General features: G+C 38.5%; 1 protein-coding gene across 3 annotated transcripts in view; it reads left to right on the top strand.

Moving 5' to 3' along the window:
• Positions 1-13,113, top strand: part of MAP3K15 (mitogen-activated protein kinase kinase kinase 15) — a 135,545-nt gene that overhangs the window by 92,075 nt on the left and 30,357 nt on the right. For 2 of the 3 annotated variants that reach the window (XM_014791143.2, XM_087427619.1), the window contains 4 exons: positions 2,644-2,693; positions 4,695-4,790; positions 9,680-9,767; positions 12,152-12,285. In XM_014791143.2, the coding sequence (XP_014646629.2) occupies positions 2,644-2,693; positions 4,695-4,790; positions 9,680-9,767; positions 12,152-12,285 (368 nt within the window). The remainder of the gene's footprint in view (positions 1-2,643; positions 2,694-4,694; positions 4,791-9,679; positions 9,768-12,151; positions 12,286-13,113) is intronic. The other variant, XM_087427620.1, reaches the window with a different exon arrangement.

Consider the following 13,113-nt stretch of genomic DNA (forward strand, 5'->3'; position numbering starts at 1 on the left):
GGATCCAAATAAAACTCAAACTCTTTTCCCAAGTGTCAAGTCCCTACACAATCTTGCCCCTCCCTTCCTCTCCTCCCAGACCCTCAGCCCCAGCCAGACTGTCCTCTTCTCGTCCCCTCCCCGTCCCCTGAGCTGGCCTCACAGGGGCTCACAGCTGCACTTTTGCTCTCATCCTTTTTCCTCTCTGGTATTCCGTCTTCCAATTATCCAAGTCCTACCTTTGCAAAGGCATCTCTAACCACCCTTTCACTCTTTCCCCTGAATGTCTGTAGGCTACCCAAATGGCTGTGTCATGTACAAAGTACGTCCTGTCACTTATTTATCGGTTTCCAAAAATGTCTCCCCAAATACATTGCAAGCCCATGCATGACTTCTATATTTTTATATCTGTAAGACCTACAAAGCAGGTACCCCCCCCAAATGCCTATTGATTATGAGATAAAGGGAAAGAGGGGAGGTCCATGTTGTTTACTTCTTGACTAGTGAATCTCCCTCCCAAATGGAGAAGTTCCCTGAAGCTACGCTAGGGTAAGCCTACCATCTGTGAGTACTTGCAAAACTCTTGTGGCTGAGCTTTCTATGTACGTGCAGCCTGTTGGAAATGTATGTGGGACAGACAAGGCCTTCTTGAATCTGCCCTGGCTCATATTTCTGTGCCTGAATCCAAAAGTAGACTCCTGCTCTCCACCACTACCCTCTTTCAGTGACTTTGAACACACCTCTCCTCTGAAATATGCTCAGTCTGTCTATGGGGTTGGGACTGATGTGATGGCTTTCCTGTTTTCGTTCACTTTCATCTTTCACAGCCTTCAATGGCTTCCCATCTCACACACAGAAGAAGCTGAAGTCCTGGTGATGGCTTCCAAGGCCCTGCCTGATCTCCCTCCTGAGCTCCAACCTCCTTTCCCACCCCCCTCCTCACTCCACTCACACTCCTCTCCTTGCTGGTCCCCAAACATGCCAAGTACACTGCTGCCTCAGGGCCTTTACACTTGCTGTTCCCTTTGGCTGGAAGTGTTACCCCAGATGTCTGCATGGCTCTCTCCTTCACCCCCTTTAGCTTTCTGCTCAAAGGTCATCAGAGAGGCCCTCCCTGAGCATCCAGTTTAGCATCATGACCCCCTGCCCCACCTTAATGTCCTTCCCTGCTTTATTTTTCTTTGTAGCACTTTTTAGCCTCCACCATGCTGTTAATTTAATAATTAATTTTTTTTTTTAATATTTATTTTTCCCCCAAAGCCCCAGTAGATAGTTGTATGTCATAGTTGCACATTCTTCTAGTTGCTGTATGTGGGATGCGGCCTCAGCATGGCCGGAGAAGCAGTGCGTGGGTGCGCGGCCAGGATCCGAACCCTGGCCGCCAGCATTGGAGCACACGCACTTAACCGCTAAGCCACGGGGCCGGCCCAACTAATTAATTTATTATCCGTCTTCTCTCGCTTGAAAGTAAGCCCCATGAGTGCAGGGAATTTGTTGTTCTCTAGCGTGTTCTCAATGCTGGTACCTTGCCTGGCACGTAGTTGGTGTTTAATCAACATGTGAATGGATCTTCTCCTATTGGGAACCATCCTCCCAGTTCCTGTTGTCATTGCTTGAGGATGGCGGGAAACTTGTCACCTGACCATTTGTGGTGGTTCTCCTGAGCCATATGCTGAGTTATTTGGCTCTCACACTTCCCTGGGGGACTTAGCTGGTCATTTATGACATTCCTCAGGCTAACCAAATGTATTTTCTCATTCAAAATTATTTTCTATTGTTGTGATGTATTGGTATTCTAGCCTACGGCTCTTCTGAAACTGGAATTTTAGACATTCCTTCTGAGGCTTGGCTTTGTGCAAAGTTTGAGGGCAGGGAATGGTGTAGTGGAGAGAGAGGACAGAGTTATTAAAAAAAAAAAAGTGCATCTTGTCCAGATTGAAATCCTAGTTAGTTTTTGTGTTATTCTTGGTAGGCTAGCTGCTAAAACAAATAGCCCCCGAATATTAATGTCTTAGCATGATCAGTTTGTTTATCTATGTCTCGTGTCATATCCAGGTTGGTAGGGTCTCCATTCCATCTTGTAGTGGATGAGGAAAGAGAAGGTTAGAAGATTGCTGTGGAGGTTTTTATGAGCCAGGCCCGCAGGTGGCACACATCACTCCTGCTCACACTCCATTGGGCGGAACGCCATCATATGGCCCCACCTAGCTGCAAGGGAGGCTGGGAAAAGTATTCTAGCTATGTGCCCAAGGAGAAAAAGACATAAAGGTTGGTGAACATTGACTGGTATCTGCCACATTCTTGCTTCTCCAAACATTTTGGCAGGTCACTCAACTTAGGTGGGCTGTTCCCAAACTCATTTTAGAGTTTTCCTGATATATTGACAGAAGATGAAAGGCCGCTCACTGTGTACTTATTGTGTGCTTATTGTTTCTATTTCAGATTTAGATTGTTTGCTCTAAACTGGATTAGAGATACAAGTGAATTTTTATAATACATTAGAAAATGTTTCTGGTGTTCCAAGTTATGCAAAATATATTGCTCTAATCCCTAAATCTCTATTGAAAGTAAAATAGCAGAATCAATTGACCATAGAATGAAACCAAAAATGATTATTTGCATGGAAAAAATCAAGCTACTGACTTTTGTCTTTGATACCTGCAGAAACAAATCCATGAATGGAATTTTACGGCCTCTTCCGTTAGGGGAATAAGGTAAGAACATAAGAGAAAATGTAATTATTGTTTAATGTAAATAATGATAATAATGTTTTATTACCCTAATGTTTCCACTTATTTATAATATGTGATGTTCTCATTTTTAATGGAATCCAAAATGGACTGTTTTCTCCTTTGTGGCCCAGCCTGACCTTGTTCATAATGTGCTGCTAGTAATGGCTTCTTGGCTTGTTATAGCAAAGTAGACTTTTTTGTATCTAACAGACCAAACTCTCTTGTCTCAAACTTTTTTAAAACAATGAAGTTATATCTGTAGAAAGAGAAAATGTTTCTTCTTTGAGCCAGTGATGTTCAAGTGCTCAGGGACCCCGAACTGAACTGGGATTGCTTGGTAATGACACTTGGCTGGGGTCCCCTGAGCAGAGTAGTGGAGCCAAGGGCATTGTTATTAGCAAGGCAGTGGGGTAGTGTATCCCCAGGAGAGATGTGGCACTTGCTTTTGGATCGGGGGTGGTGACCATTTGGGCCTGAACCTTGTGGCTGCCCTCTGAGTCTCACCCTGCCAGTACCTCCAAGAGGGGGAGCAGCCCTGAAAGAGATGTGAGTTCTAATCCCTCTTTTGCTGTTTGACCTTGGGAAAGTCATTCAACCTCTCTAGGTCTCATTTTCTTCATAGTTTCCATCAAATTAAAGGCTTGCACTAGAACTCTATGTCTTTTCTCTGATTCTGAGACCACAGGCCACTGAATGAATCCCCTGTTACCTCCAGACACAGTATGATCCTGTCCTAGACACATCAGTGTTTAAATTAGAATAAGTTTATGTCACTTTAAAAGGGAGGGAAACAATTTAAGAGCAGAGTAGTATATTTAATACTGCTCAGAAGAATATAAAATAATTCAAAAAGTGTTGAACATTTTCGAAAACATATTACTCCAAAACTAAGTTGTATGAGAGTATGTAGTCAGGAACCTTCTGTTTGTACCTTCTCATAGAGGTACCTCCTGCTGCCATTTCAACCATTAACGGAGGTGTGCAAAGGGCCTGGGGTGAATCAGACCCTGGGGCCAATGTGACATGAAGAGCGTGTCTTGAACATTCCCAGTGCTATCCAACTAACTGTGGTAGTTCCTTTACAGATTGGTTTTCAAAATGTACTCATGTATAACCTAGTTTTAATTCTCTTTGAATCACCCTGTGCCATTGCTGCTTCAACTCAGTATTGGTAATCCATAATATACGAAGAATGGTCAAAGAAGCTATGGATCTCAGGAAGAGATGACTTAGAGAGGGCAAGATAAAGTGGCTTCATTTGTTTGAAGGGCTAATCATAGAAGAGAATCTAGCCTTTTCCGTAGTGCCATCTGGCAAAAATGAAGGCCATTACATAGGCATTGGCCCAGTGTAGGTAAAGAACTTTCTAGCAGTGAAATCCATCAACAGATGGAGTATGGTGATTTTCTGTCACTGGATATGCCCAGGCAAGCTGAATATTACCTGTTCGAGGAGCTGTAGAGTCAGATCCAGACCTTGGGTGGGGACGGACCAGATAACTTGTAAAGGCCTTTCTTGAGCTAAGATGCCATGTTTATTTCTACTTCCCTCCTGTGGCTACAATTACTGTGTCCTGATATTTTTCAAGTCTAGAAATTCCTTTCATACCATATAATAACTTATTTCACAAATACCTTTCTTGCCTTTTTTGTGAAATTATAAACTCTTGAGGGCAGAGATCATATTTTATTCTCTTTTCTGCTGCCCATATGCTTTGCTTAGCACTGAATATATAGTAAGTTCTTGATACATATTAAAGTCAGTTGATGAATACAGACTCAAACATAAGCAAGATAAATGTCCCTGCTTTTTAAATTTCATAGAGAAATAGAAGTCAATTTTGGGAGTATTTGTTAAAACATTGATGAAGCTTTCAAATTTGTAAAATGGAAGAAAATCTGTTACTAGATTTTTCTTCAAAAATTTAAAATTGATATCATAATTTATACTAAATAAGCATTCTTATGTTTTAAAATTTTACAGCATATCCAAGTTTGATGAACGGTGTTGTTTTCTTTATGTCCATGATAATTCTGATGACTTTCAAATATACTTTTCCACTGAAGACCAGTGTAGTAGGTGAGTTATAGCTGACTCAGGTATTTCCAGTCTAATTATGGTGAATCATTTTTAAAGGGTATTGGTTGTGAAAAATATTTGCTATCCTGCCTTTCCTGAAATTTTAACTTATAGAAGATTATTTTTATAGCTTTATTGAGATATAATTCACGTACCATGCAATTCGCCCATTTAAAATGTACAATTCAATCTTTTTTTAGTACAGTCACAGTTTTGCAGCCATCAGCACAATCTAATTTTAGGATATTTTCATCACCCCCAAAAGAAACCCAGTATCCATTAACACTCCCCATTTTCCCTCAACCTAATCCCCCCAACTCCAACCCTATGCAACCACTAATCTACTCTCTGTCTCTATGGATTTGCCTCTTCTGGACATTTCATGTAAACAGAATCATACAATATGTGGTCTTTTGTGACTGGTTTCTTCTACTTATCATAATGTTTTTAAGTTCAGCCACGGTGTAGCATGTATCAGGACTTCATTGCTTTTTGTGGCTAAATGATATTTCATTGTATGGATATATTTGATTTATCTGTTCATCATTTGGAAGGCATTTGGGTTGTTTCTACTTTTTGGTTATTATGAATAGCATTCACATGCAAGTTTTTGTGTGGACATATGTTTTCATTTTCTCTTGGAGTCAAATTACTGGGTCTTATCGTAACTCTGTGTAACCTTTGAGGAACTGCCAGACTGTTCTCCCATTTTATATTCCCATCAGCAGTGTATGAGGGTTCCAATTTCTCTACGTCTTTGAAGCACTCATTATTGTCTGTCTTTGTGGTTATAGCCATCCTAGTGGGTGTTAGGTAGAATCTCACTGTGGTTTTGATTTGCAGTTCCCTGATGAATAATGATACTGAGCATCTTTGCGTGAGCTTATTGGCCATTTATATATCTTCTTTGGAGAACTATCTGCTCAAATCTTTCACCCAATTAAAAAAAATTTAAGTTTTTATTTGGGGAAATATTCAAACCTACAGGAAAGTTTCAAAAAAACGGCATAAAGAATTGCCATATGTGTTTCAGCCAGAATTCCCCAATATTAACCCTTTACCACATTTGTTTTACATTCTCTATATTCATATGATTTTTTTTCCTGAACTGTTGAAGAGTAAGTTGTAGACATAACGCTCCATTACCTCTCAATATTTCAATGTGTATTTCCTAAAAACAAGAACTTGCACTTATGTAATTACAGTACAGTTATCTAATCAGGGGATTAAGATTGATACAGTCCTATAATCTACAAACCTTATCCAAATTTTACTTATTGTCCCACTAAAGTCCTTTATAGTAAAACAAAAGATTTTTTCTCTGGTCCACAGTCCAATCCAGGATCACATGTTACATTTAGTTGTCCTATCTGTATAGTCCCCTTTTATCTGGGACAGTTCTTCATCAGTCCTTCTTTGTCTTTCTTGACTTAATGCTTTCAAAGAGTACAGGCAGTTTATTTTGGGTAGTCCTTCAATATGGGTTTGTTTGATGTTTCCTCATGATTACGTTAGTGTTACACATTTTGGGTAGAAATACCACCGAAGTGATGTCGTGTCCTTCTCAGTGCATCACATTGGGAGACATACAATATCTTTGACTCATTACTGGTGATATTAACTTGGCTCACCTGGTGAAAGTGGTGTTTGCCAGGTTTCTCCAAATTTTGCCGATTTTTAATTGGGTTATTTGTATTTTTCTTAATGAGTTTTAAGAGTTCTTTATATATTCTGGATACGAGTCCCTTATCAGACGTATGATTTGCAAATACTTCCATTCTGGGGGTTGTTTCACTCTGTTGGTGGTGTCATCTGCTGCACAAAAGTTTTGAATTTTGATGTAGTCCAATTTATCTATTTTTTCTTTTGTCATTTGTGATTTTGGTGTCATATCTAAGAAGGCTTTGCCTAACGCAGGGTTTTCTATGGTGTTTATGTTTTCTTTGAAGGGTTTTGTAGTTAGCTCTTATATTTAGGTCTCTGATCCATTTTGAGTTCATTTTTGTATATGGTATGAGGTAGGGAGTCCAACTTCATTCTTATGCATGTAGATGTGTAGTTGTCCCAGCACCATTTGTTGAAAAGACTGTTCTTTCTCCCATTGAATGGTCTTGGCACTCTTTTAGAAAATCAGTTAACCATAAATGTAAGCATTTATTTCTGGACTTTCACTTCTATTCCATTGATCTGTGTATCTGTCCTTATGCCTGTACCACATTTTCTTGATTACTGTAGCTTTATAGTAAGTTGTAAAATCAGAAAATGTGAGTCCTCCAACTTTATTCTTGTTTTTCATAATTGTTTTCGCTATTGTGGGTACTTGTGTTTCCATGTGAATTTTAGGATCAGCTTGTCAATTTCTGAAAAAATGGGCAGCTAGGATTTTGACAGGGATTGCATTGGATATGTAGATCAATTTGGGAAGCATTGCCATCCTAACATATTAAGTCTTCCAGGCAATGAACATGGGGTATCTTTCTATTTGTTTAGGTCGTCTTCAATTTCTTTCAACAATTTTTATAGTTTCAGTGTACAAGTCTTGTATTTCTTTTGTTAGATACACGCCCAAGTATTCTATTCTTTTTAATGTTATTGTGAATGGAGTTGTTCTCTTAATTTCTTAACTCGGACTGTTCATTGCTAGTGTATAGAAATACACTTGATTTTTGTATATATTGTTTTTGTATCTTGCAACCTTGGTGAACTCGTTTATTAGTTCTAATGGTTCTATTGAATTCTTAGGATTTTCTGTATGCAAGATCATGTCACCTGCAGATAGAGATAGTTTTAGTTCTTCCTTTCTAACCTGGATGCATTTATTTCTTTTTATTGCATAATTATCCTGACCAGAATCTCCAGTACAATGTTGGGTAGAAGTGGCGAGAGCAGACATCCCTGTCTTGTTCCTGATCGTAGGCAGAAAGCATCCGGTCTTTCTCCATTGAGTGTGATGTTAGCGGCAGGTTTTTCATAGATAGCCTTTATCAGGTTGAGGAAGTTCCCTGTATTCCTAGTTTGTTGAGTGTTTGTATCATGTGATTTAAGAACATTTTAATGTGCTGTGTCTTAGACAATCATTATCACAAAATATTTAGAAATCAGACTGAACATCAAACTAGGGAACCCTTGCGTCACAACCTTCAATTTAGAGTTGGAAAATTGCTGCCAATTAGGCAGAACATCCCTTTACTATGAAGTTTACCTTTCTGACTCTCATTCAGTCCTCAATGCCTTTTTTTTGTCATACACTTTAATAATTTTTAATTGAGGTGTAGCATAATACAAGTAAAGTGTGTAAAGTACATTTAAGTATACACCTTATCAGTTTTTACATATATCTACATCTGTGTACCCACCCTCCAGATCAGCACCCCAGAAGGTGCCTTATGCCCCTTCCCAGTCACTAAACCCCCTCCAGTGGTAACTATTGTGATTTCTATCACCAATGGTTAGTTTTGCCTGTTCTTAAACTTCAAATAAATGGAATCATGAAGTATGTACTCCTGTTTCACACTTCTTTCTCTTAAAATAATATCCATGAGATTCAGCCATGATGCATGTATCAGTTCATCCTTTTTATTGCTGTGTAGTGTTCCATTGTGTGACTATACAACAATTTGTTCTATCCGTGAACATTTGGGTTGTTTCCAATTTAGGGCTATTGTGAATAAAACTGCTATGAACGTTCTCGTACATGCCTTTTGGTGAACATAAGCATTGATTTCTATTGAGTATATACCTAGGAGTGGAGTGACTGGGTTATAGGGTAGGTTTACATTCAGCTTTGGTTGATACTGCCAATAGTTTTCCAAAGTGGTTGTATCAATTTACACTCCCACCAGTGATGTTTGCGAGTTCCAGTTGCTCCATATTCTTAACAACAATTGATAACTGTCTTTTAAATTTTAATTATTCTGGTGAATGCATACCATATGTCTCCTAAGAAGCCTGACTATTGCATTTCCCAGCTTTCAAAGATTAGAAGAAGCAAAAGTGGGATGGGTTAGTTGGAGAAAAGAACATTTTGATGTTTTGTGGAAATTATCTTAAAGAATACAGTATTTTTCCCTGCCATCTTAAGAGAGAATTCTGAATAAAAATTTTCTAATGAGTCAGATTGTTTGCAAAGAAACAACTGCACAAGTCTAGGAAGTGGCTGGTGTGGCCCAGCAGCACATCAATCTTGTGAGAAAGATTTATGGGTAATAGTTGATATTAAGCTTAATCTGTGTCAACAGAATAATGAGGCCACCTTCTGCATTTCCTTCTCCTCCTTCTCCTTGTATAAGACTTTATTTCTCACTAAGAACTAGAGTGTCTACAGCTTGAGAGGTGATGGTCCTACTATCCTTAGCACTCATTAGATCACCTTTGAGGAATTACCTGTTAGTGGAGTAACTCACAAACAAGTCCTGGGGGAAACATTGAGGGAACAAGGAGGAAAGACTTATAGGGACATAGTAAAATTGTGGACATTTCTAATGGGCTATTATGTAGAAGAGGGAATAATTCTAAGCAATCTGTAGATGGAACCCACATAAAAGAAGTCTTAGTTCAATATAAATGAAGCATTTCTCATTGAGTTCTCCAAAGAATGAGCTGCCTTGTGAGTTAATGAGTTCTCTATCACTAGAGGTGTTCAAGCATCAATTGGCCAACCACTTGGTGGGGATACTGTATAGAAGGGATTCATGTATAACATGGATATTTGAACTAGATTAGATAACCATTAAAGTACCATGTCAAATCAAGGAGTGGATTGATTGTTCCATGAACTTGTAAGAGCTTGGTTTATATTTAATCACAGTTTAAAGTAATAAGGCTAAGTTAAATGTAAGGAACAAGAGTGATCAGAATTAGCAGCATCTTTGCGACATTTGCTGTTCTAGGTTTTGCTTTTTGGTCAAAGAGATGATAACCAATGCTGTGGGCAGTACGGTGGAGCTGGAGGGAGAGACCGATGGGGACACCTTAGAGGTAAGTCACAGAAGACCTAGAACATGGAAAAAGTTATTTATTGTGTCTTTGATGCTTAAAGAAAATGTCTCATTTTTGTGTGAAAATTCTTGATGTGTATATTTTAAAATACTCATTTATGAATGAGCTAGCCATCACTATCCATGACTTTCAAAGATTAAGTTTAATACATCTCTATAGAAAAACCTAATTACCTTGGGATCATCTCAGCCAGAATGTTTAAGTAAAATTTGGTGTTGACTAGACTAAAATTTCCTTTTGTGCACATTCTATGGAAAAGTTTTTTCTAAGCTAATTAATAACGTTTTTGATACTACGAGAGAAACATTTGGCCAACTGGTAGCAGACTTTTTCATTTATGCGTAAAATGACTTTAGTTATATCTACTTGCATATAATATATTAAATATAGCAATTTTAATACCATTTTTTAGAAAGTAGGATCATCTTAAGCTCTTTTGAACAGTACAGTTGTAGTCCATAGTTACTACACCATTACACATATATTTAAATCTTGCACAATTATTCAGAGTTGCCAATAATTCAGGTCCTCCCAATGGTTACAATTTAATGAGATTTTACTTAACTTTCAAGTTAGACTGAAATTAATCCTTTGAGGTTTCTTTCAGAATATGTCAAAGGGATTCATTTTAATAATTGAGTCAGGTACTCAAATTCTTAGCTTAGAATCAAGGTTTGTTGTAGAAACGAACTGAGGGATGCACTTTAAAGGTAACAGATATGGGGGCAGGGAAAGGTGTGAGATAAGAGCCTTTTATGGAGCAGGCTGATGTCTGGCTAAAATCAGACAGTGATGGGGACCCATTAGTAATCTTAGTTGTATGAGCACCCCGGAAGTAGGTGGGAAGAGACACACACATGCACACACGTTCTGTGCACTTCTATGAGTAGGCATAGTGGAGCAGAGAAAACAGCAGAAAGAATCCCTTGCTGCCTCTGCTTTAAATAAGTATTGCTCAGCCTAGAATTGCATTTGTTTATCGTTGAGAAGAACCAACTGGAATGCAGCTATACAACAACTTTTTTTTTTTTTTATTGAGGTCATGTTGGCTTATAACTGTGTAAATTTCAGGTGTACATTATTATATATCAGTTTCTGTATAGACTGCATCTTGCTCACCCCCAATAGTCTAGTTTTTATCCATCACCATACATATGTGCCCCTTTACCCCTTTTGCCCTCCCCCCACCCCCTTCCCCTCTGGTAACCACCATCTGTTCTCCTTATCTGTATGTTTGTTTACTTATCTTCCACATATGAGTGAAATCATATGGTATTTTCTTTCTCTGACTTATTTCACTTAGCATAATACCCTCAGGGGCCATCCATATTGTCACAAATGGCACGATTTTGTCTTTTTTTTATGGCTGAGTAGTATTCCATTGTGTGTATGTATATATACCACATCTTCTTTATCCATTCATCCATTGATGGACACTTGGCTTGCTTCTACATCTTAGCTATTGTAAATAATGCTGTAATGAACACAGGGGTGCATAAATCTCTTTGAATTGTTGATTTCATATTCTTTGGATAAATACCCAGTAGTGGGATAGTTGGGTCATATGGTGTTTCTATTTTTAATTTTTTGAGAAATATCCATACTGTTTTCCGTAGTGGCTGCACCAGTTTGCATTCCCACCAGCAGTGTACGAGGGGTCCCTTTTCTCCACATCCTCTCCAACACTGTTGTTTCTTGTCTTGTTAATGATAGCCATTCTCATGGATGTGAGGTGATATCTCGTAGTTTTGATTTGCATTTCCCTAATAATTAGTATTGTTGTACAACAACTTTTGATGATAAGATCGGGGGAACAAAATAGCAATCCTAATTTTAGGTCCAATTCTTGCAGTATGTGTTTATTGCTAGATCCATACATCTAAAAGGAGGGAGGGGAAACCCAGCATATTTACTTGGTATTAAGACAATTTTAATTTTATTGACCTTCAGTTCTTTTCTGGGCTATAGAAGGAGGTTTGTTTCCTGACAAGTAGTTAAGGGATCGTGCAGGAGAACACCTATTGGGGGTACTTGACACGCTTAAAAACATTTTTAAATTGCAGCATTAAAGTGAGGAGAAATCTCCCAAAGGTGAGCTGGCTAAGTTACATCTGAGCCATATTTTTAAATATTTTGGATTCCATTTCATAAAATCATGTTATGAATATATGAGTAACTGAGACTTCTACCCCTCTAAAGTAATTATTTAATGAAAAGTACATAACCTAACAAATGTGACCTGCCTGGTACTCCAATAATGTTATTTATAAATGAAGAAAAATTGCGGGACAATATTTGGACTTTTTGGGGCTTCTCTACCAAAGATTGTGTGCTTTTTTATCTTGTTACTTTTCCTTCTTTAGTATGAGTATGACCATGATGTGAAGGGTGACAGAGTTGTGCTGGGGAGAGGCACGTACGGGACCGTGTATGCCGGAAGAGATCTGAGCAATCAAGTGCGAATAGCCATCAAAGAAATCCCGGAGAAAGATAGCAGGCAAGTCAGGGGCGGCCCTTCCATACCCTTCAGTTGCCACCTCCACACCCAAATCCCGTGCCCCACACTCACGGTACAGAGGACTTAAGGATGAAAGCATGTGTCAGCCAAAAATTCGTCCTTCTTTTATAGTAAGGGTCATTTGCTTTGTTCTCTGCATATTATAAATAAAGAAAATGGAACAACTTCCCTCAGAGGCATGTGGATTGCAGAGAGTCCTATTTTAAAAGAAAACTTTAGTTTTATTTCCACCCATCAACTAGGTCTAAAGTTTTACATTTTTACATAGATAGTTGTTTGCAAATATTTAAAAGTGTGACTCAGTGCTTTAATTCATATTGTAAGATTTTAAATGGCTATTATTTATTCAGATGTGTCATTATAGAAAATTAAATGTGGTAAAGAGAAAATTAGCTTTTTATAGTACAGACTTTTTCTATACCCTGCCCTCCAACCTCACCCGTAGATTTTGAGCTATTACTAACTTATTTCTTCAACATTTTTTAAGAGTCTAATTAAATGTTTATTCCTTTTTAAATTCATAACCCACCTAATTCTAAACAAGAACGTTGCAGTGTTGACTGTCAAGTGTTTTTATAGAGAAGCTACATACACAGTAAGAGCCACAGCAGAAGAAACAGTAGCTCCATGCTCTCCAGGCGTGGTCAGACCACATCTGCAGCGTCGCCTTCAGTGCTGGACACTGATGGACACGTGCAAACCTCCCTCCCTCCAGGTGGCCAGTGAATTATCAGGGATGGGTTACAAGTGACATCTAGCAGCTGTAAGACCCTTCATCATTCATTCATTCACTCACTCGTTTGTTCA

The sequence above is a fragment of the Ceratotherium simum genome, chromosome X, assembly GCF_057802395.1.
Source record: "Ceratotherium simum simum isolate JZ-2026a chromosome X, ASM5780239v1, whole genome shotgun sequence".
Classification (NCBI taxonomy): domain Eukaryota; kingdom Metazoa; phylum Chordata; class Mammalia; order Perissodactyla; family Rhinocerotidae; genus Ceratotherium; species Ceratotherium simum.